General features: G+C 46.2%; 1 protein-coding gene across 3 annotated transcripts in view; it reads right to left on the bottom strand.

Annotated features, from left to right (window-relative positions):
• Positions 1-298: 298 nt before the first annotated feature.
• The window catches only part of TTC27 (tetratricopeptide repeat domain 27), a 156,560-nt gene continuing 130,801 nt past the window's right edge, over positions 299-26,057 (bottom strand). For 2 of the 3 annotated variants that reach the window (XM_075535540.1, XM_075535542.1), the window contains 5 exons: positions 23,634-23,799; positions 9,803-10,000; positions 8,550-8,661; positions 3,675-3,775; positions 299-535 (listed from right to left, as the gene is read on the bottom strand). In XM_075535540.1, the coding sequence (XP_075391655.1) occupies positions 413-535; positions 3,675-3,775; positions 8,550-8,661; positions 9,803-10,000; positions 23,634-23,799 (700 nt within the window). In that variant the 3' untranslated portion in view covers positions 299-412. The remainder of the gene's footprint in view (positions 536-3,674; positions 3,776-8,549; positions 8,662-9,802; positions 10,001-23,633; positions 23,800-26,057) is intronic. The other variant, XM_075535541.1, reaches the window with a different exon arrangement.

Here is a 26,057-nt window from a genome sequence, read left to right as displayed (position 1 = left end):
TTTAACAGTTAGTTCCTCAGGCGGTGGGGACCCCCCCAACCATAAAATTATTTTCGTTGCTACTTCATAAATGTCATTTTGCTACTGTTATTAATCGGGCAACCCCTGTGAAAGGGTCTTTCAACTCTCAAAGGGGTTGAGACCCACAGGTTGAGAACCACTGATTTACTTGTTCTTAATGAAGAAATAAATATTACTCAGCTTAACGTAATAAAATACTGACTCTAATCACAACCAGAGCTAGAGTTCAAAGGGGGAGCGCTTATTGAACGTATTTCAGAAAGCTTATAACACTTCATAAATAAGAACGTCCTTAAAAAATTTTTTTATTTTAAAAATGAAATCTTGTGTCTCAGGCACGTGAGCGTAAGACAAGCTCCAGGCAGGGCAAGCACTTGCTCTTCTTAACCGCTCAGTACTGGTTCCGAAGCTGGTTGCTCAGGTCTTGCAGTTCTCTTACTAGGGTGTCCATGGCTGCCAGCTCATCCGCCAACGCGCCGGAAATGCCTCCACTGGCCCCATCTGTAAAATGCTGCTGCAACACACACAAATAAGCCAGGGCTATCAAACAATGACGAAAGTCTCTTCTAGAGTAAAAGAAGTGGAATGTGCATTGCAATTTCTCTTGCACGGTGACACCCCCATTATCGTGGCAAAGGTAGCATTTGTTCCATTCACCATCTTGGAAACATTCACGTGTCGCAATGAAACAATGATCTGAGCAAGATGCCTGAGCTTGGAACTTCAGATGTGCCGCCACTTGCTCATCCAAGTCTGCCTTGAATATTGGGTGTCCGTTTCAAAGTCACAGGACGGTTGGGGATGAACAGACACTCTTCTGTTTGTTGTGTATGCAATCAAAATACCACATACACTCGAGTATAAGCTGACTATCAGCCGAAGCACCTACTTTTACCATAAAAACTCCATTAAAAAGGTGCTGAAAACTTGGCTTATACACGAGTATATATGGTAAGTACATTTTATTTACAACGTCACAAAAACCATACCTTTCATGGTATTTTATTTGAACAGTAATTTTGGCTTAGGCCCCAGGGGCCCCCAAGGATGATCAAGATTTGGCAAAAGCAAGGAGAACAAAGCAACAACACAGCAACCCCGCAAAATAAAATATTCCCTGCGCCCATAAAAGACATTGCCTTGGGGGGCTCATCGCATCCTGGGGAGGCTGCTCTGGGAACTCCTGTCTCAATACAAGCACCTGCAATGTGCTAAACTCTTTTCCATGGCTCTTCCGACCCCAGCCGTTGTTATTCCTACCAAATCACCCTTGTTTTCCGGACGGCAGGGGAAAGGCAACAATTGTATTACATAACTCAGCTGTGAGTAATTGCCATCAGGCTAGGTAGAGAGTGAGCCATCTCAGAAGCGATGAATGAGATCTCTCACTATCAGCGAGAGTCATGAGTAGAGCGCATCCTCTGGACCCCAAGATCCCTGCAGAGTGATCCACAGTTGGGACACTAGAAGAATAGCAGATGTGCAGCAAAAGCAGCAGGACCAGAAGCCAAAACATGAGACAGAATTCCCAAGAGCAAGTACAGCTGAGTGTTTGGGGGCAGGAGTCTGGCTGGGGGAGTAGGTACTTTTCTGGGCATGTAATTTCAGAAGCTGGGTTTGCTGGCCCACGAAAGCTGGGGTTGAAGCTTACAACAGAGTGGCAGGCAGGCAGGCTGGGCCTCTGGGCATTTTATGAGCAGTCCTAAGCGAGCTTTGTAGCATCTTCTGACTGAACATCTATATCCTGGGCATGTTTGGCTTGAATGGTAACCGGTTAACTTCTGTAGAAACCTCCCGTTGTGATCACTGCCTGGGAGCTCTGTGCGGCCACTGCAGCGCCCGGCGGAGGCCGAGAACAGCAGCTCCAAAAATCCAGCCCCAAATCTTACGAAGCGCACTGGGTGTATGGGAGCAAATGGGTGCGTTCTACTGAGAAATATTCCTATACTATTCAGTTTACCATGAAATCCGTCATTAAAATTATGCATGCACTCTCATTACCACACAGAGCAGGTGACAATGGTTCCCAAAAGGGGGTCCCACCAAGGCTGAGGCGGGGCAGCGTTTCGGAGCACAGAGCCTTTATTTGAGTGAAGAACGTCCAGGAATGTTCAGCCAGAGCAGTCATGGTCATTCCCTGACTGCCTCAGGGCAGCCGCTGGCCCGACAGCGTAAGCCCCTCTGCCGCAAATAACACGCGGGTCCCAGGCTCGGGCCTGATCCCACCGAGAGTCACGCTGGTTACTATGACGTCTTGATCTGCCACCCACCATGTTTCCCTGGCTTCTCATCTCCTTTTCAAAGCTCGATGTCACAGCAAACCTGTGACCACCATGATGGCCTTGTGTCAGTGGCCTCCGTCATCCAGCTAAGCCTACAGTTGTCCTGTCCTTGCCCTGGTTAAGACCTACTAAGTGTTCTCTTAAAAAAAAAAAAGTGCCCCGTGACTTTCGCCATCCCTTGTGAGACGGAAGAAAAGGTGGCGTCCAGTCGTGCTAGCTCTTGGTAATCTAAACGACTTTGCCATGTCCTCGCAGAAGAGGAGGCGGTGAAGCTCAAACCCTCAGACTCCAGACTCACGGCCCTGGCGTCCGTTCTCACAGTGAACCCAGGGGGTTTTCGGGGACTGTCGGTCTTAACCGCAGTAGGAAGCCGCACCTGGCTCCCTCTGGACTGGCTGGTGATTTCGAATGGCTGACCTTGCAGTGAGCAGCCGAGCACGTCACCCACTAAGCCACCAGGGCTCCCAGACAGGATCCGTTGAGGAAGTCAAAAAGAGCCCTTGGTAAAATGTGCTGCAGGCGCCAGACTTTGCAGCTCCTGGTTCAGTACTGCGGCGAAGGGACTTTCGGCAGCCTGCGTGCTGGCAGGTGCTAGGGGTGGGGGTGCTCCTGTGTCCTGCCACAGCATGGACTGAATGACTTGGCCAGGGAAGAAAAGACCAGAGTGCTGTACAGTGTGTATGACTACAAAGTAACGTGACACATTTTATTTTTAAACTAACCAGTCTTAAAAGTCCATTCCTTCAAGTGATTGCTCTTTGCTCCACGTTTCTGGTGACTAAGCCACCACTCGGAACACCCTGGGGACCCCCTTTGGAAAGCCTTCATGTAAACCCAGTCTGGTGGCACTGCTATGACTCGTCATCGGTTAGTTCCCACTCACGGCAACTCCGTGTGTGCAGGGCAGAACGAATGGCTCAGAGGGGCTTCCAGGCAGTGGGCTCTCAGAAGACCAGGGGTTTTGAAAAGAAGGTAAAATCCAACAAAACAACAGATACTGATAAAAATACTACTTCCAAATGCGCCTACAAGCTTTCACCAAGTTATCCTACAGGCAGTACGACAGTGAGATAAATTAGCAAGTTAAACGAGATGGAAGCTGAACTAGTGTACCAAGAAAACCATAGGCCTAGCTGCCTCAGAACGTCAGCCAATGGTAACCTCAGGATCCCTTTGTACTTGGGGCCAATGGGATTCAGCAGCCCCCTCCACCAATGGTCGTGACAAAGCAAGGAGCCACTGGGCCAACAGTGTCCTCCCAACACAACTGGTCCCCAGGGGCCTGCTCTCTGAAACAGAGCATGCTGATTTAAAGAACAGAAAACTCTACGCGATATCCACCATTCTAATTGACTCACATTACATCCTCACCTTTGCTTTTGACAACAATCCCCGTAAATTGAGTCGGACGGAAGAAAGCACTTGTACGGCCTCTTGGGGACTGGATTTGTTTTTACTGCATTTTATAGCCACTGGAAGAAAAACGGGGGGAAATATTCATTAAAAATAGGTAAAGATAATTTATTAAATTTTAAGATATTTTTAAATTTTACACTAACAGATTTCAGAAACATTTCTACATATAAAGCTTTTTAAAATAATGACAATGTGTACCTTTAAGTAAGATAATTTACTGCCAAAATGGGGCTTTCTGAGGAAGATAGGTAATTTCTGGTGAGTTACCAATTAGGAAAAGACAAACATATCTGCACGCAGGCACACACACGCACGCACAGGACACAGACAATGGAATGCCTGATGCCATGAAGCAGGGAAACAGGCAAAACAGAAGCAGCATATCTTCAGGTGGCCTCCCACGGTTCCCAGAGTCCCTAACAAGGACTCCAACAGCCAAGGCCAGGAGCCTACAAACATCACGTGCCTCTGCACACCTGGGGTTTACATCCCCTTTCCAGAAGAATGTACACCGACCACCCCTGGGCTTTCGTGCCAGGATGGAGACCTCTGCAGGCTCTCGGGGTCCTAAGCCAGGAGGAGCACCACCAGGATGGGGGGGGGGGAAGGAGGAGGCACTCTAGCAGTCTGAGGGGCCATGTTCCTAAGACTTGGCATTATGAAGGGCACTCTCTCCCCCAGGCCGAATGCCCAGCACCAGTGCACTTCCAGAATCAGCCAAGAGCTCTGTACAAGCACATGTCTTCCCTTGTCTGTGGTGTCTGTTCCCCTCATTTGTTCTCACTGAATTCAAACAGACCAACCACCAGATCCCATTAAACACAACACTAAACAGTGTTGAGATTAAAGTCTACTTGACATTCGTGGTCTTGGATTGGGGACAAGTGGTTTCTTTTCCCATGTAAATGCTAACTGGTGGGGGGGGGCGGGGGGAGAGGCCGGGGTGCTGCCTGTGCCTGGCAAAATAGAGTTGTCAGTAAGTCACACCTTCTCCCTAGGCTGTCAGTGACCAGACTGATATTTTCACTTCAAACAGTCACTGGATGTTGGGATAAGAGGATCCTTGGTAAGCAGCAAGGTTAACCTCATTCTCCCAGGCAATCTGAGAGACGGAGGGTGAAAAGGTTTCTTAGGGTGGGAGAGTTGGAACTACCATGGCTGCTTACCCCTTAGTAAAGGAGACCCTTCGCATGGACCAGGAAGCCCAGTGGTTCAGTGGTCACCCATTGGTCTGCGAACTGCAAGGTCAACAGTTCAAATCCACAAGCACTTCCACAGGAGCAACAGGGCCCTTCTGCTCCCAGAACGAGTTATTGTCTTGGAAACTGGCAGGGTCAGTCCTACCCTGCCCCATAGGCTCACTATGGGTTGGCACTGACCCCATGGCCGTGAGTTTGGTCTTCTGGTTGGCATGGATCAGCAGTCTGCTGTGCACTGAAAGGTCGGCAGTGGGACCCATTAGGCTCTGTAAGAGAAACACCTGTGCTCTGCTCGCAGCAAGCTTAGGAAGCCCAGGGCTGGAAGTCCTATGGGCTACAGTCTTTCTCCCTCCCATAGGCTTACTGCAGAGTCACGGATTGCCCTGCAACAGTGCCCGGGGAGTTATATCAGAAAAATGTGGGGTTTCCTTTAATCCTGTATTTTCATTCTAAGAAAACCAAAACCAAATTCCTTCCTCCCCCCCTCTCTTCAATTGAATTTCCAAAAGGCACGGGAGGTGAGGCCAAGCTCACTGTAGGAGAAGAGGGGGAGGGAGAGGGGGAGGGAGTGGGAGGGAGCCAGCCTGCTGCTTCACATCATCAGGTCACCCAAGGGAGCAGTGCCTCTTCCCCTGCGCACACCGGAGCTAGCATGCCTGCATTACTCTCTCCGGAATCTCTAGGGAGGTCAAGAACCGATACCCAAAACAAAAGAGCAGAGACGACAAATAGCCACACTCCAACAATAAAAGGGACCCACAACGACAGTCTTGTTACACCACTACCCTCAACAGAGGCAACCGGACAGGGGGTAAAGCATGTGAAGAGTTCAAAGCAGCGACACATGAAATGTCCTTCTTGAGAAGTGAGTGGGGCAGAAGAGACAGAGAAGAGAATCAGAGGCCCAGTTCACTGTTCAACGAGCACTGGTACCCAACAGCACTGAGACGGGTGAAGGTTCTTGTAGGAACCTAAGACCCCTTAGAAACGAAGGCACAGCAGCCATCCAGATATCCTCACATGCTGTAGGAACAGCGGCACCCACCGTGTGTACCCCTGTCTAAGCCGCGATGCGTTTTCATCCATTTTAATGCAGTTTTTGTGGTAAAATTAGGTGCCCCAGCGATATGCAGGTCGGCTTATACTCAAGTATATACGGTAATTCATTCAAGTCAAAGGAGAACTTCAAAAAGGAGACGCGCGCGTGTTTTCCTCCAAGGACTGCCTTGATGAAAAAGGGCGCTGACAATAGTGCAAAACCAACTCGGAGATGAAAACGGAATGTTTTTCCTAGACTGTCTCTTTAACCTGTCTATTTCTATTGGGCAGGCTGATTACCAGCACTTCTTAGTGATTACAGAAAATATCTTGGCTTTGCCTGTTTTCGAGCTAGCTGGTCACAGAAATGTTTAGGGGTGGCACGGTGAAGTAGGTGAGATAAATTCTTCAAAGTAAATCATCTTTCCACTGATTAGCAATTACCTCAAAAGTTCTTACACTGAATTTCAGCTATGTCTATTTTAATTAATCATCCATCCATCCATCCATCCATCCATCCATCCATCCATCCATCCATCCATCTATCTGAGCGATGGTGGTGTTGTGCTTACACGTTGGGCTGTGATTTGAAAGGTCTGCAGAGAAAGACAGGGTCCTCTACTCCCACACACAGTTACCGTCTCAGAAACTCACAAGGCAGCTCTACCCTCACCTACAGGCTTCGCCATGAGCTGGCATCAACTTGATAAAGTGATGAGTACCTACCTACCTACCTATCAATCTATCTAACGACAGTTATATTCTTTGGGCGAAAGAAGTCAAAGGTCATAGGCAGAATTATTTACTACTACGCCTGTTTCTAAATCACTTGAATGATCTATGACTTCTTTATAGGTCAGTTAAACTTTATCTTGGTTCTTGAGTTTCCTTTTACTTTAGAGCCCCGTGTTCAACAGCCAAAATCCTCAAAGCCAGGAGGAATGGGGCAGGGCTGAGAAAGTAAGGGACTGACAGTCCCACTATGTGCAAAATATTACCATGCATTTAAGTATGTTTTCATTTAGTCTTCAAATAACCATATGTAGGTACTACCCCCATTTCACCAATAGGAGGAACAGAGCACACGCCGATTGAGAAACTTGCCCAATGTCCCCTGGTGAGTATGTGGCCCTGGAGGATAGGCCCCTGAATACCACAGCTCCGCCCTTGTCACAACCCCTCGCTGCTGTCACTCAGGTCCAGGGAAGGCATTGCGAGAAGCAGCGAGAGGGCCATGACTGGCACACTGTCTTGCCCCCTTGTCTCAGGCGTAGTTCTTAATATTGGGCTTGGTACTACACTAGAACTGCTTTCCCTAGGCATCACTCGCCCACAGTCAAATGTAAATATAAAAGCGCATTGCCAAATGTAAGCAGTTTTTTTTATTAATGAAAATAATGGAAAGCTGCCTTTACCTAAAATATCTTTGCCCAGCATGTAACATATAAATGTAAGTAACATGTAACATTTACACAAATATGTGTAAATTCCCCACCCAAATCATCCTTTACATTTTTCTTTCTTTTTAAAAATTTAATACAGTATTTCTTTGTCTTCCCTCTGCCAAACCCTGAGCCAATCACTTTGCCCAGACTGCCAAAGGAGGGGCAGGGAAAAGAACATATAGGGCAGACTAGACGCAGAACAGAGAACTATGGGAGGGAGACAGCTCCTTCCAGTGGCGAAGAGGATCAGGCAGCAAAGCCCCCTGGCCTCCAAGAGGGCAAAGCCCAGACGGCGTACAAGTGCAGCCGCATCGGAGAAGGGTACCTGAAATAACCAAGGATGAGGGTCCCAAACCCAGCCCCAGTGCCAGCTCCAGAGCCTGCCATTCCAACTGTGACAGCCCTGGCCCCAATGAACTTGGCGGCTGAGCCATTGTCCTTTGAGACGGTGCTGGTGTGGAAGCTAAGGACCAGTTAGGTCAGGGAACGTGGGCTGTCCAGCTGTGCAAGCGCTCGTCTGTGTCCCGGGCTGTTTCTGCACCAGCACAGACAAGGGTTGGCCCAGCAGCGGGGAGGTGCTCCTGACCCGGGAAGAGATGGAGACGAATTTGGCGCAGGCACACATTTTTAGGGGATGAGAGGCAGTGGCAGGCGAGCTACTCCTACTGCGGAGAAAGCAGAGAGCCCTTTACGTTTCTCAGGGAGGACACAGATGATGTGTTACATGTCTTCGTAGAGTCTATCAGTCTTTGCATATTGCCATATACTCCCACAGAGCTATGTAGTCACTGACAAAGGGAGAACCTAGATCAGAGTAATTAGTGCGTCCCTTCTTCCTGCATAATCAGTGCAGAGAGACTCTGGGTGGAGTACAAGCAAGTACAGCTGTAAAATGCATTTCACATTCTGAAGAGAGCTTTTACTACTTATCACTTATTCAGGGAGTATTTAAGCTACCCTGTTTCTTCCTAATGCCCAACGTGCATATTAGATAGAAGTTGGTCTAAAAATGTCCCATTAAATGTAACAATTTCGATATAATCAAATAACCAAGAAGTATTAATAATGGAATTTTACCTTTGATGAATACTTCCTTTAGTAAAAAAATACATTAAAATGCTATGAATATCAAATATTATATCAAGTACCATGTGCAAGTCCTACGGCTTTCTGAACCACTTCCTTAAATGACGTCACATCTTTCTCCCAACAGTTGGATTGTGTGTCGCACTTGTAGGCCTTAGAGAGATAGTGGAATGCCTGAGGAGAGAGAGAGCAACATTCAGAACCCTATGAGATTCACATGGATGGTCTGGAAATCCTATGGAACTAATTCCAACTTGGGGGGGGGGAGGAACCCACATCTGCACACTCAGTTAGTCTCATCAGAGAAGGGGGCAAAGATGCATACACAATAGCAACAAACAATTAAGAGAAATCAAACCGATGTGCCTGGAAATAGAGACACTATTACAGACATCTGTAATAGGTTTGGAAATCTGCACATGAACAGCATGTGTAGCCATCAATTTATACGGTCAGTTGAAGGAATAAGGTGACAATTATGTGATTGCTGATGGAGCGTAAGCCCACAGAGCTTAAAGAGTCTCTCATTCACACCATCTTTGTAACTTATTGAGGGAGAAATCGCAGAGCAGAGATTTCTAAGTACCTTGGTTCCGTATACGCCAGCGAGCACACATCGCTCAGGAAGGAGGGAACAGACAGAAAGCAGGGGTGTGTGATTGCATGCAGGTCTGTGTTCTCTGGGCTGACACGGTAATGGTAGACGCCAGCTAGTAGGACAGAGGACGGGACGGCTAAGGATCCCACAAGTTATCTGTACCGTGGCTAATTCCAAACCTGTGCAAGGAGATTATTTGATCTGTTGTGGATGTTTTGCAAAGAATCACAGAATGCTGGACCCTCCTGCACATTTACGATAAGCGAAAGGCACATGCGCTGAGAGCTGAGAAGGAAGCAGAGTCCCTGTGGAGCACTCTACGCCCAGCCTCTCAAAGTTCTTCTCCAACGCCCGTCCACGTTCTTCCTCCCTCTTCCGGTTGCCAATCTCATCTCTGCTCTAAAGCCTGTGGTCTCTCCTTCAGGGCCACCTGCCTTCCCCAGGCTTCCGCAATGAGCCTGCAGAAAGGACTGTGGAGTCCAAGACCAGGGCCAGTTGTTAGCTGCAGACCCCTAAGTTCATGGAGAGGAAAAAAGAACGCTGACAAGTCTTAACCTGTCCACAGTTCAAAGTGTGTATGTGGAAGGCTTCTAATCGAAAGTGAAGAACTAGGCACATCTACTGTAGCTTGCAAATGATCAAACTCCCCCGTCAGCCACTGCTAAGGCAACTCTCTTACCCACGTGCAGGCACAAACAGCAAGGGCCCAGGACTTACCTTGTCATTTTCCTCAGGCTTCTCACTCTGCCCGTCGCCATACACTTGGGCATACAGCCTCCAGATGTCGCCATCATTGGTCACCCTTGAAGTTATTCTGCCAAGTAACTCCTGCAGCTTCCCCTTGAGGCTGGTTGCAACCTCTCCACTCCGATCAGCCACCCCATCAATCACCACCCTGACCAAAATTTTCAGGACCTAAGAAAATGCACATGAGGAAGCTGGCATCAGGATTGGAGGAAGGCTTATAAACAACCTGCAGTATGCAGATGACACAATACCTTGTTTGCTGAAAGTGAGGAGGGCTTGAAGCACTTGCTGATGCAGAGCAAGGATTACAGCCTTCAGTGTGGGTTACAATTCAAGTTAAGAAAACTAAAATCCTCACAACTGGACCAACAGGTAACAACAAGGTAAATGGAGAAACGGTTGACGTTGTCAAGGATTTTGTCTTGCTTGGGTCCACAGTCAACACTCATGGAGCCAGCAGGCAAAAGATCAAAGGACACATTGCACCGGGTAAATCTGCTGCACAGCCCCTGCACTTTAAAGAGTGGAGATGTGAGGTTTTACTTTGAGGTCTAAGGTGCACCTGACCCAAGCCGTGGCATTTTCAATGACCTCATATGCATGTGACAGTGGACACTAGAATAAGAAGACTGAAGGAGAATTGAAGCATTCGAATTAGGGTGTTCTCGAAGAATACTGAAAGTACCATGGACTGCCTAAGGGACAAACAGGTCTGTCTTGGAAGAAGGCCAGCCAGAATGCTCCTTAGAGGCCAGGAGGGTAAAACATTGGCTCACATGCTTTGGACAGGTGAGACCAAAGGGCATCATGCTTGGTAGAGGGAAGGCCCGCAACAAGATGGATTGACACCGTGGCTGTAACCATGGGCTCAACCGCAAGGACACTTGTGAGGCTGGCGCCGCATCCGGACGTGCTTCATTCTGTTGTCCAGGGGGTGGCTACCAGCTGGAGCCAACTCAATGGCACCCAACTACAACAACCAGCTGGTGAGCTAGACGCAAACCCCCAAAGCTACCCCCCCACCACTGTGGGGGACGACGGGGAAACACTGTGTGCAACCTATTAGAAGACCATCACCCTGACGTTTTTATTAAAATAAAAACGAAGTCGTGCCATCCTGAGCCCTTTCTAGACCTCCATGCCTCCCTGGGGCCCCGATTCAGCACTCTCATCTCTCTTTATTTTGAGGCCTCTCTCTGAAAGATCTCACTTGCAGCTGTGGCTTCAAATACATCAACAAGCTACTGACAGTGTCTGCAGCTCAGCAGATTCCTCCCTGGGCCTCCAGGCTACGCATACCTCCAGGCATGTCCCTCTGGCGTCCCACACTCAGTGTGTCCCGGGGTGGGACACAGAGGCCAGGCCGGACTTCCTCCTGTGGGCTCTGGGTGAACTCATCCACCCAGTTCCTGGAAGCCAGTACCCCAGCTTCAACCTCCAGCAGCTCTTCTCCCATTTCTGCCGAGTCCAACCCATTTCTTGATTTGACATCCTCGGTGAATTCTAAATCCAGCCTCTCCTCCTCCTTGCTTAGTTTAGGCCTTCTTACTTTCCCCCCAGTCTGTGGACAGAAGGTGATAACATTCTAACGCTAATCCACACGGTCCCGACCTTTCCGAACTAGTGCATGTTAACTGGCTCGTGCATTTATATTAGGCATGCAGAATATGTAGACAGTATTTCTTCCTCCAGCTAGACGCTGCCACAAGTCAGTTCTTCCGGCTGGGTTACCCTCAGTTATTCTTTACACATTTTAGCCCAGATGCTTTCAATGCTGAGAGATGGATTCTACTGGGCCTCACAGCAGGCTTGCGTGGCTACGGCAGGGCACATCTGCCATGTCTCCATGGGTCTGTGTGTCCCCAGCATTCATGGAAGGGCCTCTCTCACTCTTCTACATCTCTGACGGGGGAAAGCAAAGACACCTAGACCCACCTAGAAACCAACTCAAAGAAGGTGCTATAAGATCTTTCTACGAAGTTTGGTCCGTGCCAACAGCACGGCGTTGCCTGGGAGCACGTTAGAAACACAGAAATGAAAATCCACCCCAGAGATACTGAAGCAGCATCTACATGTTAACAAGAACCATCCTGGGGCACAGCCCGGCCCGGACACGCACGCCTCTCAGCTCTGGCCCCCTGGAGGTGCTCATAGAAAGTCAGCCCTGGGAGGAACGTGAATGCCAGACTCGTGGTCCTAAACAGATACACTTATAAAAGTGAACAGGAGAATGAGTATTAAACTGTGCTTTCCTGTTTTGTTTGGACAAAGGTCATTATCTCTGCCTGTAAATTCACATGACAAACCCATGTGTAATTTTAAATCAGAATGCAACCAAATTCCCATTACCATCCCACACGTGGTTTTAAAACAGAGTCAAAATGCCAAAGAAGCCATATGAAGCGCACACCTGTTTCAAATGATCCTTCTGTGAGCATTTTTAGGATTACGATGCTTTTAAAGGGATGGTCCATTCAAATGGCCACTACTATGTACAAATTAAGCAAACAAAATGATAAACTACTTGCTTTCCTCTGGGATCTCATAATTGGCCCAACATCTCAAGCCCTCACTTTGGCCTACTGGCGATCACAGGGAGAGAAATCTTTTGGTTCTTGCCAGTAAAGATGGAAATCAGCGGTGCTGGTAGGCTAATAGGAAATGTTTGTTGGTGGGGGGGGGGTAGTAAAAGAGAGGGACAGATAGGGAACATTTAGGGGTGTGCCAAGAGAACTATAGAAAGGTGGGTGATGAAGCAATGTGTGCTGAGAGAGTTGGGGATGTCAAAGAGAACTACCAAAAAAAACCCACAATAACACAAACCCCCAAACTCACTGCCAACTTATAACAGGTTCATAGGACAGAGTGGAAGGGCCCTGTGGGTCGACAAGACTGTACATCTGGACAGAAGTAAACAACTTCATCTTTCTCCCGCAGAGAGGCTGGTGGTTTCTAACCGCTGGCCTTGAGGTTCACAGTCTAGCGCTCCTTAAAGAGAACTATAGGCAGAGCAAGACCCTAGTGCCACCCCCCCCACCCCCCACTACCTATGCAAAGGGAACTACAATCAGAAGTGGAAGACTCACCTGGACTTGGCAATTATAAGGGATAGCAGTGAAGGAGCCCTGGTAGCTCAACAGATTAAGTGCTCAACTGCGAACCAAACATGGCATTCAAACCACCCAATGGCTCCATGGGAAAGACCTGCCGGTTTGCTACTGTCAATATCTTAGCCAAGAAAACATTACGGGAGTTCTACTCTCTAAAACATGTGGTCACTATGACTCAGAAATCCACTTAGCACCACCTAACAGCCACAGGGGTTAGAGACTTTATCAAGAACTAGAGCTAGAATGAGGTGTAAAGAACAGAGATCATGAGTTCAGACCAGAAGCTCACATCTAAAAGAGAAGGGAAAAAACAAATATTCCAGACAACTCTTAATATCAGGGAAAAACAACAAAACAAGTGGCATAATCCTAGTATCCTATATACTCATCTGAACCACTCTCTTACACGCTGCTTTAAAAAGAAGCTGCAGGAGCTGAGAGCGTAGAGGTCCACACCAGAAACCCCTGGGCGAGACTCACTGCCTGGGTCCCCAATGGTGGGGGCACGGCAGCCTATGGTAGAAGAGAGTCAGGAGTCAAAGGCTGACCGAAACTCATAGGCAGTGTGCTTCTTCTCCCACACATTACCCCATGCACTGCAAGCTGTACCTTCCCAGACTGAAACTCAGCAGCAGGAGCTCAGTGTGTGCCGGGGACCATGCAGTGCTTTAGGGCCCAGCCTGGCGAGAAGGGGACAGACAGCAGCGACTCAGGCGGACTGTCCAGCCCAGTGTTCTCTTCCTTGCCCCTCCACATGCCGAAGGCTTAGCTGAATGCTTAGGTAGACAGGTCCTGGAGAAACACAATACCTGGTAGAGGTAAGGGAGATTCCCAGAGGTGCCAGGCCACTGGGGGCAGTAGCAGGTGGCAGTGGCAAAATGTATCCAAGGATTATGCTGGATCAAACTTGATCCTCGATCAATTGACTTCCCTAGACTCAACTTGAATTTGTTCTAGGTGCAAACATCTCCTGCATTTTCAGGACAAAAATTTCTTCCCTGGCTTTTTAAATATTGAGAGTGGTCTTTTCTTTTTACTCATTATTTCTATGTTTGTCTTTATATTAGTATTATTTTATCCTTACTACTTTATTTCTATTTTGTTTAGAAACCCATTGTTTCTATTGGGTTTCCAGTGGGTTTCCCAGTTTGTGAAGCTCAGGAGTGGATACAGAGAGCTAGTAACAGATGCAAGGGTTGATAGGGGAAGTAGGGGTTGGAGTTAGGAAGGAAGGGTGGGAGGATTTAGGAAGTAAACAATGAAGGGGGGTGGGAGCACTAGAACTGATGGTGATAGCACAACTCATTGTAAAGGAGATTTAACCATGGGGGGGGTGTTCTAAAATTGATTGCGGTAATGATTACGCAATTCTTCTTGATATAAGTGAACTGAACTACTGAATTGTATGATATGTGGATTAGGTGCCAATAAAAATGTAAATTAAAAAAAAGATCCTAATGTCCTTGGGCAAATCCTTATAGAAAGTCTACAATAGAGATTACAAATAAGCAGCTAAGTATGCTCAAAGCAGAATCAGATATAAAAAAATCAGAAGAGCGACTTCAGGATGGGCAAAGTAAGGACGTGCTTTTTCAGGCTGAAAAGGAACTAAGGCCGGCAAGGAAACCAATCCAGCGGAAACCATGGGAGCCGGCAATGGAAGAGCCCCTGGCAATGAATGGAAGTCGTGGATCTAATCCTCATTAGGCGATTTTGCTGTGTTGATGGGGAAAGGATGTAGTTAAGAGATTCTGTGACATGATTTAAATGTTTCTGTATTACTGGCATCTTAAGACCAAGCAAACTGAGAATAGAATTCATTTAGCTAACTTCTTAAAATTAGGGTTTCCTGTACAATGATGCCAACAGGGACTTGAGAATCAATTTTCAGACTGTAAAACTTTACTCAAATTTCACAGACGATCATCTTTAACGCAGAGAGCTTGTGGGACAGAGCTAGGTGTCATTTGGGTAAATTCCTAAACTGAAAATCCTCAGTGGAGTGACCATAACCAGGACACCAAGCCAGTGTCAACCTTTGAAAAGTCTTCCTTTATTTTCTATGGACCTCCCCGCTTCCTCTTACTCTCTCCTCTGTCATTCCCAGATGCCCGCCCAGCTGGCACTGTTTGCCAGAGGCAAGAAGTTAGCATGCTTAGCTGAGGTCTCCCTGGGCTTGCTCCTGCAAATGCTGCCTTGGTTAGCACTGCGATGAATGGGCAAGGTGGGCGGTGTGTGTGTGTGTGTGTGTGTGTGTGTGTGTGTGTGTGTGTGTGTGTGTGTGCTGGCTCACTTTCCACTTGTTCAAAGGTCACTGCCATGGTCAATGGACCAGAACAACATTTAACATGGAAACAAACTCTTCCTGGGTCTTTACCTGGCTTCTAGCCCCTGCCTTCCAGCTTCCGTTGTGGGGGCACTAAAGGAGGGAGAGCGAGTATCACAGCCTGTGCCTACTGGGGATGGCCATGTCCAGCTCCTTCTTCCCCCATGTAGAAGGTTCAAACATCAGCTCCCTCCATCCTCTCCTCTGTGGAACAAGGCTTTTGTGGCACGACTAGAAGTGTTTCTTCTGAGTCCTGGTGGTCCAGTAGTTAGTTATGCATGGGGCTGCGATCTGCAGAGTCAGCCATCTGAAACCACACCAACAGCTCTGAGAGGTGAAGATGGGTTTCTACTCCCATAAAGGATTACAGTCTTGGAAGTGTTTCTCCCGTATCCAAGCTTATAGACATACCTACCATATTGCCTTTCGGTGCTTCCTTTTCCAATCTGACAATAACCATAATAGCTTCTTTTATGGAAGGAACACTTATATGTGCCAAGGACATATATGTTTAACCCTCACAACAATCTCGGGAGGCGAGTTCTGTTAACGTTCCCGGTTTATGAAACAGAGGCAAATAAAACGAAGAAGCAATTTGCCCCGGTCATACTGCTTGTCCCGGGCATGGAGGGGACACAGGGTCGTGACATCCAACTCTGGAATCTGCTTGATCCTTCAGCAAACTCCAGCCTCTCGGGGCATTTCATGCACCGCCCTGCTCTACTGTACGGCATGAAGTTGAGTTTTCGCGTTTGATACCAAATGCTTGCGCAGCTATTTCGATACAAATAGAATATTTTATTTTTACACCCTAGGTTTAAAATTCCATTCTGATCCCATACTAAATCCTTATCCTTACCCTACTTGAATCTATTTCTAAGTTCTCAATTCTGTTCATTTCATTCCCATAGCAGATGTTAACTCTTTATATAATAAAGATATTTTTAGCTTTCCTGTTTGCTATAAGCATTTGTGACCATATGAAAACATATTTTTTTTAATTGTATCATGGTCATATATTTTATAACCATATATGGACATATATTTTAATATGGTCACAAAAATTCCTCTGGGTTTTCTTTTACTGCCTCAGAATTCAAGAAATTTAGCAAACATTCCTATCCCTAGTTTTCCTATGAGGTGAAAAGGATATTAAGCATTTATTTACTCAATTTTGAATTCATTTGTGTATTAAGGGTCAATCTAGTACTTGGAAAGCCTGAGGGGTCAAAGGTCTTACTAAATTGGGATCTGCAGCCCATGGTTCCTCACAGTCCCTCCAATGTGAGATCGCGGATTCCAGAACGGGGCCTTTGCCCACAGCTCTCGTTCTGTGACAGGAGATCTCACCTTCGTCTCTACCCTAAGCTACTTCTCACCGCCATCAGAGGCCATGTTTGGGGTGTGCGGCTGGCAGAAACTAGCCCAGGGAACCAAGAGTGGCTTCAGAAATGAGGTGAAGACCTCTCACTGGGAGGAACGCCAATTCCAGTGCGATTACTATAGAATCTCCACAAGGAGAAAAGCAGTGTCATCTTCTCCCCACAATGACCTTGAAATCCTCGGCCAAGTGTCACCAAAACCTTGGCCTAAATCAGCAGTTCTCGACCTTCCTGATGCCGCGACCCTGCAATACAGTTCCTCATGTTGTGGTGACCCCCAACCATAACATTATTTTCGTTGCTACTTCATCACTGTAATTTTGCTACTGTTAGGAAAGGGGTTGCGACCCCCGGGGTTGAGACCCGCTGGCCTAAAGTGCAAGGCGTTGGCCCTTGGAATCCCGGAGGTCCTCAAGGCAGGAAGGAACCGGCTTTCCTCCGATCTGGTTATGAACACTTCCAGGAGGGCGCTGGGCCAGGACTGAGGCAATCTCCCCCTTCCCCAACTCGGCTCACTCCCTGCTCTACTTGGAGCTCTCTAAATTTCGAGCCTGCTCCCTGGCCTCATAACCTTGACCTTGGCTTCTCTAAATCTTAGTTTATCGGAGAGAAGCAGGCCGTTCAGATTTTCGTTTTCATTCCTTGGAGAGCCAATTAAAAATTCTTGGGGCGTGGAAAGGGCATTCACGGTGTTAAGTCAGCGAGGCCACACCTGTGGACTTTACTACTTGTTGGCTAGGAGCTATCAGCCTGGCTCCTGCCGGTGAGGGACCCTCAGAGCCCGCAGAGTAGAAGGAAGACTCTACTGGTCCCCAGAGCCGTCAGTTCAGTTCCACGACGACGACGACGACGACAACGACGACGACGACCAGCTCTCAGCCTTCCTTTCCTTTTGGCAGCCCTCTGTCGCCGCCTGCCCCGGGGCTTGTTTGGTTGGCGAGCTGCCCCACGGCCGTCCCTGCCAGCTCTCCTCTCACCTGCCCTCCAGACAAAGAACAGCAGTGCCATCTATCCCAGGTTACCAAAAAGGCGAAGCCACTGTGCGGAGACAGGGCTCAGGGGCGGGGTTCTACAGTGAGGCAGGGAAGGGGGCAGGGAGAGAACGCCCCTCGGGGGTCCAAGTGATCCACATCCCGCGAGGGGCGGGGGTGGTTACATAGGTCATACAGTAACCAGAACTCTTCCGATCGTTGTAACCCAGGTAAGCAACACCTCAAATAAACAGACACTCGTTAGGCCTAATCCATGTGCACAGCACCACTAAAGGGAAATGTGAATTATGCTTATGCTTATTTTTTATCTATGTATAGTACCAGTCCATAGTTCAATTGCATCAAAGCAGGGCATGAAGAGGAAAATGAGGTACACCCAAGCTTGATTCCTAACCTTCACTTCCAATTTATTAACTGTATTTTTTTAATTAACTGAACTTAGGTAATCAATTTATGTAGCCTTCCTGGGACTCTATTCATCATCTGTAAAATGAGGAGTGTTTCTTACCCTCTGTGTAGACTGTAAGTACTATGAAAGGTAATCTGCATTAAGTGCCAGGAACACGCTAAGTGCTCCCCTCAAGAATGAGACCCCTGCTTTCAATTCCAAGTGAGAGCAAGCTTCGAGCCCTGGCACAGCCGTGGCGTTGGTGCGGGCTCATAGCCCCTGCAGGACAGGGCAGAACGGCTCCTGTGGGTCTGAGCTGGACCTGTCCCCAAGAGGAGAAAGCCTCATCTTTCTCCAGAGCAGCAGCGTTCAGAACTTCGGACCACGCGGATCGCAGCCCAACATGGAGCTACTACGCCTGTAGCACTCAGTATGTATCAATTCCTACTCTTCCGCTCCACACTCTGCACAGCAAAGAGGGCGCCAATCATGCAATAAACCGACTCATCAGTTACCGACTATCTTATTTGACATTTTTTTGCCTTTACAGCCACCGTGAAAAATCTATTATCGATTCTGCTCATTAACAAGGTCTGTTTGGCAGTGACAAATGCCAAGACTAACATGGGGTATGATGGTTAAAACGGTATGTCACGATGGCTGGGCCAGTCATTCCAGGATGTATTTATGAGCTACACAGTGATGAAGTCACTCTCCACTCTGTGAACTGTTACAGTCGTCAAACGCTGAGGGAGGCATAAGCAGCTGTGAGCAGTGGGCATGGTCATAATAACGCATGACAGACAGCTCGATCTGACTGTGCCCCCACTAACCATGAAGCCTTCCTTCCGGTGATATCACGGTGGAGCAATCCCACCCACCTGCCAGAGCCTAAACACTGCCGCTGGAATTCTCTGGCAGGGCTAAGGAGAGCTCTGGACAAGTCCTAGGAAAAGGGTAGCTCCTTTGGGTACAAATGAGCTCCCTGTGTCCATTTCTAAAGCTGAATGCCTGAAAGTTCTCTCTTAAGTTGTTAAAGATGGTCATCTGACTGGAGCAAGGCACTGGTTACCTCGTCATTATACTGAGAGTCATCTTTGCCCATATCCAAATATGGAAATTTAGCTAATTTAACCATCTTGAGAGCATTATGTGCTTCACATGTGCTTGGTTTAAATGAAAGATTTCACATAATAAGGACTATTCTTGGAGCTCCTGTGTGTGGCTGCGGATGTAGGGGAGGGAAGTGCCAAGAATCTACAATTCTACATTCAACTGTTTCTACAGGTAAAATATTCTCATACACACTAATGTCCAACTCACAGAAATATTCATACTCAGATGAAATACTATTGTACAAAAGGACATTTGTTTTTGTTTGATATTTTGAAATTGAGGAAGAAATTAGGACTTGGGAGAGAAAAGAAACTAAATTTTTAATCGGTCATGATTTCAAACTAAATTCCAAAAACTTTCTCTAGGAAATTAAATTTTCACTTAAATTTGCTAAAGTCTACACTAAAACAGCTGTCTACAAAATGTTAAGCTTTTTCTATGGGTGAAAATTCACCATTATCAGAGTACTTAGAAAGGATGAGAAGTGATGATTAAGACCACAGGCACGTGCTTGAAAATGCACGTTAAGGTAAGGAATGAAATCAAAACACCCCATCCCTCAGTCTCTCCCACTCACACCTCCCCTGGCCCCAACCCACCCCCAAAGGCACAAAATGCATTTCTATGTATTCAGAACTGAGGCTGGATAAACGGGAAATGCGCCACCCCCAGCTATTCTTTACACTTATTAAGCTTTACTTCTTTCATTGTTCTTCATTAACAAGGTGTAAGTTACATGTTTTTACTTTAAAATCATTTGAATCAACTTAGGAGTCAGAATACAACACATTCTGTAGGTCCTTTATTCTTTCATAGGAAAGGCTCCTAAAAGTTTTTTTAAGTGTTTTAAAATTCCAGTGAAAACTTGATTTGGTATCAACAAGTTAAAGTTTTAACTTTAGAATCCTCTAACGACACCGAGGCCATTCTTGCTAGAGTTATTTCCACTGTGAGTCCACCCCTGTGACTACCTCTATTTCATTCCCATATTTCTTGCCCACCCCCTTCACTGATACTCAAGGACAGCAGTATTATCTAAAGACGTCCATGAATGAACTCCTGAACCTGGGTTAAGCCTGGGGAGGGGTAAGAACAAAAGACACTCTTCAGTACGAGTCCTGAAGGCATTTTCACCTACTGGAATCGGCAGGGATCTGACCGATCACGCGGACGCTACTGTACTCTACAGCATCACCTGCAGTAAGCCAACTCTTTTCTCTCTCCTTTAGAATGCATGCCTGTCAGGAATGAGTTGTCAAGATGGGACATACTTGCTCCACTTACTTTCATACAGTAGAATCAGCAGTATCTTCATGACTCTATCACTCTAGGGTCTGGAATGAGAACAGCTTTTCAAAACACACTTTAAACGGTTGTTTTGTTTGATAGAAACAATTTCCCCTTAAAAGAGAGGAGAAATAGGTCGTTTTAATCCCACCCATAAAATAACTGGAGGTTTCGGGGAGCTTTGGGGGTAAAGTGGGTTAGGTGCTGGGCTGCTAACTGCAGAGTTGGTGGTTCAAGCCCACCAGCTGCCTCTTCAGGAGGAAGATGAGGTTGCCTGCTCCCATAAAAACACTAGGGGACAATCCTATTCCGTCCTCAAGGTTTGCTAAGTCCAAATCCACTTGCCCGCAGTGGACAGAAATCACATTTAAATAATCAAATTTAAATCGCCACAGTTGATAGTCTTGAGGAACATCTCACTACTTTGTTTCAGGAATCATAAAACAGCAAAGAGTTTAAATGCAGGAAAGGCAGAGACCGGGGCGAAGATGACAGCGCGTCCTCTGTTTACTTCTCTCTTCGGCCCAGCCACCCTACCGTCCCTTCTAGCGTTTCTTCTGCTCATTTTAACCCTCAGTACTCCCCTAAGGATGCACTGGTTGAACACGTACCCCAGAGGCAGGCACAGCTTGCACAGGCACAGCCCTATCTCACAGGATTGTGGTGAGAATGAAACGAGTTAGCCGAGGGAAAGTCATTCAAGCCGTGTCAGACGCACAGCAAGGCCTCCTAACTGCTAGTATTCCTGCCCCTTGTCTGGATCTGGCTTGCGCCAGGGGCCCTGAGAAGCTGGGGAGCGTACGTGGGAGACAGAACAGGGAAGTTCTTCCCTTTGATGCTCACATGCCGACAAGTGCCTCCCACAAGTGTACTTCTTATATGATGGGGCAACGGGTGGACACCTGGACATAACCTTTTGGGTTCTTTATAGAAAACAAGTCTCACAAGGCGACACATAAAAGGATGCTCACTCGGAATTTTCTCTGGATCCAAAAGGCTTGTTAGTCGCTGTCACTAAGCCTTAGCAGATATGAATGACTGTGGGTTAACATAAAGACTGAGAAAGGAAATTCCACTCACATTAATTAGCAAAAAAATATCTAGTCAGTTAAAAACCGGGGAAACTGAATAGAAGAGTAAAGGGCTCACACTAACCAACGAAGCCAAGTTTCAGGTAATTCAGGTAAAGACTACACAGGCTACAGCCACAGCAGTAGGGTGCAGTGCAGAAGGGCAACTTAGATCACCTTCTTCGCTCTGGTCAGAAATTATTCCACTGGGAGCCATGCTGCTGTCATGGTGAGGTACCACAGAGTAAGGTCCAACCCAGACCAACCCTATGTACTGCCCGGTCCTGTACTAGCCGCAAGACTGCCCCTGTGCTGGAGCCTATTGCTGTTGTGTCTGTGTCAATCCATCTCCTTGAGGGCATTCCTCTGTTTCACTGCCCAAGCATGATGTCCTTGTACAGGTCTTTCTCTAGGGACGGGTCTCTCCTGACAACACGTCCAAAGAAAGTAGAGGAAGTCTTCCCATCTTTGCCTCTAAGGAGCAGCCTGGCTGGACTCTTCCAAGACAGATCAGTTTGTCCTTTGAGCAGTCCACGATGCCTTCAATCTTCTTCTCCAGCCCCACAATGCAAGTTTGTTTGTCCTTATTCAACGTTCAACTTTCCCATGCATAGGAGGCAACTGAAAATAACCTAGTTTGGGCCAGGTGCACCTTAGTCTTCAAAATAATGTCTGTTGCTTTTCAATACCCTAAAAGAAGCTTTGTGCCACCGATTTACCTGTAGATCTTTTAAATCAAGTGCCCATAACTTCAGCCTTAAGGTAATTAGGCTAATAAACCAGAGGCCTGAAAAAGTTTATGAAAAATAGAATTAAAATTTAATGGAATTTTCCACAAATGTGAAGCTCCCTTGTACATCTGGGCTAGTAAGGCCATGCCTACATGTCAAAGGTTGGAACTAGGAGAAGGGCTTGGATTAAACTTTGGAATAGTGGGAGGATAGCTTACAGAGCTATAGCGCAGCACGGTATTATTACATAGTAGATACTGCTTACTTTGTGGTAATTCCAGTTCATAATTGAAAACACTCTATATTGCTGGCTGTAGAAGAGTGCTACACTGTCTAGACTGCTAACCCTGCAATCCATAAGCTTGGCATTCTGCTACCTTTGTCTACTTTCTGCAACCACAATGAAGTCCTACAGAATGCACATATTTCATCCTGCTTAACGGTAAATGCAATCGTTTCAGCTCTCTGATACTTTTTGATAAAATGCATTATATTCTATACTGTACGAGAGTTAACCAGCTCAGATTTCAACTCAAGATTACTTCATCAAACACGACAAAGAAAATGTTAGTTTCCATTTCTATTGTTGAGACTTTCTGAAAGTACACAATAAATGTTCAATCTCTGGGCTTGAGCTATTGTAATTTACACGGGAGAAATATGGGGCTTTCTACCCCCATAAAAAGTTACTGTCTCAGAAGCCAAAAGGGACATTTATCCTGCTTTACAAGGTCAATGAAGACCCCTGAAGGCGCAGATGTTATGTTATGTGTTGGGCTGTGCCCTACAAAGTCAGCAGTGTGAGACCACCAGGTGGGGCTTTCCACTCCGGTGAAAAGTTACAGGTGGGAACCTCAGAGGGGCCGTCTACGCTGTCCTGTAGGGTCACTGTGAGTGGGCGTAGACTGGATGGGTGAGTGGGCGTAGACTGGATGGCAGCGAGTTTAGCATAAGGTCACATGAGTTGGAACTGACTCAAGCGTAGTGAGTGCTGTATTTCAACGGGCAGCATATCATCCTGTTGTACATGGGTCGCCATGAGCCAGAACCAACCTGATGGCCTCTGACGACAACCACACAATTCACAGAATACACTGAGAAACCGAAAATAACTAGTTACACGAACAAGATCTTATTTAATTTTTGCATGTTGTCTGTATAAAAGTATGGGTGTATTTGTAAACACATAGTGTTTTTATCATCAAGTCACAGTAATGACAAAATTTAGATTATGACTACACAAGACTATACATCCAAGAATACAGGGGGAAAAGCACTGTACATTTTACTGCTGCTTAACAAAAATGTTCTGAGTACACTCAAGGAAACACATGATTTGCTATAATATAATCAGGGTCAACCCCAAATACAGACCGAAAGTCAAACGTGCATCTCCCACCTGGACATCTTTGTATTTGTCCCGCAGGTCCAAGAGGCGGTGGTAGGCTTTCAAGGCTTCGGAGAACTCCCCGACGTCTGTGCTGGTGAGGAGGTAGTTTTCCCAGATCTGCCAGTGTTCATAGTTGCACTTGAGCGCCTCTTGCAAAGTTCTAAAAGCTTTCACTCTGTGGAAGGTGGGATTCCCAAGAGGGTAATGAGCTCCCTTTATTGACACAACCCAGAGGAAAATGCAGAACATGAATGAAGACTCCTGGTAGTCAAGGAGACCACCAGACAGCCCCACACCATCACAAAGTGTGCTACAGAATTCAGTGGCTCCAGGCCCTGCGGCAACAGCGCCCAGAGAGGCTCCCCCTTCCTGCTTCTCTGCACCTACTCACTGCTAACAGAACATTCTGTCTAAGAATCATTCACCTAAAGCTTTTCAAAGTCGGTCCTATCCTAAAATGATCATTTTACCCGCTTAGCAACTATCTGCTCGTGATTTCCCAGAGGTCAAGTTCAGGTAATAGTTGACATTAGTGCTGATGGAGCTCGGCATAAGCAGACACGTCAGGGGTGGCTCCGTGTGCTGAGCATTTGGTTCATGCTTAGTTCCCTAGTCTTAAGGGCAGGTCATCAAAGCAGCAGGGATCTTGAGTGCTCTAAATTCAAACTGGGCCACAGAGTTGGATAAACATAGGATACTTATAGGGAGAAAATAGATAAATATTTGAAATCAAGGCTTTAAGGCTTTTTAATACAAAATATTTACAATCACACTAAGTAATGGTTTGGAGGTATAAACATGAGAGGAATTAGTAAAGGAATTCTCTTGTTGGAGGAAACCCCTCACAGCCATTGAGTCAATTCTAACTCACAGTGACTCTACAGGTCAGTGTACAACTGCCCCTGTGGGTTTCTGAGAATACACTTTTTTTCAAATGGGAGCGGAAAGCCTTGTTTTCTCCTGAGGAGGGACTGGTGGTTTCAGATGGCAGACCTTTAGACCAGAAACCCTTTACATTTCAAAAACGTCAATTTTAATCTTAAAATCAAAAGCTTCCAATTTCTTAAATTGAGAGTGCAACCACATAAAGGACAGGCACAGAAGGCTATTCTTAGTTAACAGATCTGTCTGTCTGCGACCCCTACAATCCCTAGTTTCCCTAGTTCTCGCGCCTACCTATCCTCTCCACAACCTCACCTCCCACTTTCAACAATGAGCAGCTGTTAGGTATCTCCAGAGGAAAACCATACAAAGGAACTGGGTACAGTGGGGAGAACAGGCTTTGATTCTACTAAATCACTTACATTTGCTTGTAATTAAGGAGGGGCGCAGGGGAGAGGGGAAAAAATCATTTGCAATTAAAAACTAAACCAAAACAAAAGGAAAGTATTAAACCCATCAGATTTGTGGTCATTTAATTACATAAATATGCAAGATTACAGAAATAAAATAAGACCACATCAAATGCAGAAGTTCTAATTAAAACAATACAATATGGCAATAAAACATTTCTTAAGTAAAAGGTAAGACCAACTTTATAAAGTGAAGAAGGAAAAAAGGTCTATTACTGAGACAAGCACTAGAAACTGAAGGTAATTAGGATTAAGTGATGTTTCCTACAGCCAGCAAGTCTAATCCACAGATGTATGTCTGTGACTTAAGATTCACAGCGGCCCTACCCCAACTAAAGGGAAACATGCACATCACTTATTTTTCTGAGACATAATTGCTTTATAAGACTGAAAAGTAAAAAGATTATATCATAATACTAAAATATTAAATAGCAGTAAACACTTGGCAAGACTATCTTTCATTTTTAAAATGTAAAATTCAGATTAAGTGACTATTTTAAATAAATACCTTAAAATACTTTAAATTATTTTAAGTGATAAATCTATAACATCAAAAACATCAAAAAAAAACAATAAAAAGACAAAAATAAACTATGAAACAGCCAAGAAATATCTGGCATAATTGATGACTATTACAATAATTTTTAAGACATAGTTAAATAGTAATGCAGAAAGTAAGAACACAAATTAGCTAAAAATTGCTGTTTGGCTTCTTGTCCAAAATGAAAAAGTGAACTAATCATTCTATACACCTGCCCTGTGAGGCAAATTAAATATCATGAAACACACAAAAATAGCTGCATTCAAAAAGCAAGATTTTATATAAGATAGGTAGGATGAATAATCCAGAGGAGAAAACAACTGGAGGTGGGGTGGGGTGGGGTGGGAGAGACATGGGAGAGGAGGGGGCAGGGGACAGGAGTAGGGAGCCAGCAAATTCAGAGATAAGGGAACAAGAGATCTAAAATTATCGGCTAGGAGGATGTAGAATGTGGGATGGGGTTTGATCAAGAGCAATGTATCCAAGAGCAAATACTGAGAGCTGAATGGAAGGTGACCATGATAGTGGGATAGGAGGAAG

The sequence above is a fragment of the Tenrec ecaudatus genome, chromosome 17, assembly GCF_050624435.1.
Source record: "Tenrec ecaudatus isolate mTenEca1 chromosome 17, mTenEca1.hap1, whole genome shotgun sequence".
NCBI classification, from domain to species: domain Eukaryota; kingdom Metazoa; phylum Chordata; class Mammalia; order Afrosoricida; family Tenrecidae; genus Tenrec; species Tenrec ecaudatus.
This window is presented reverse-complemented; position numbering and strand designations above follow the sequence as displayed.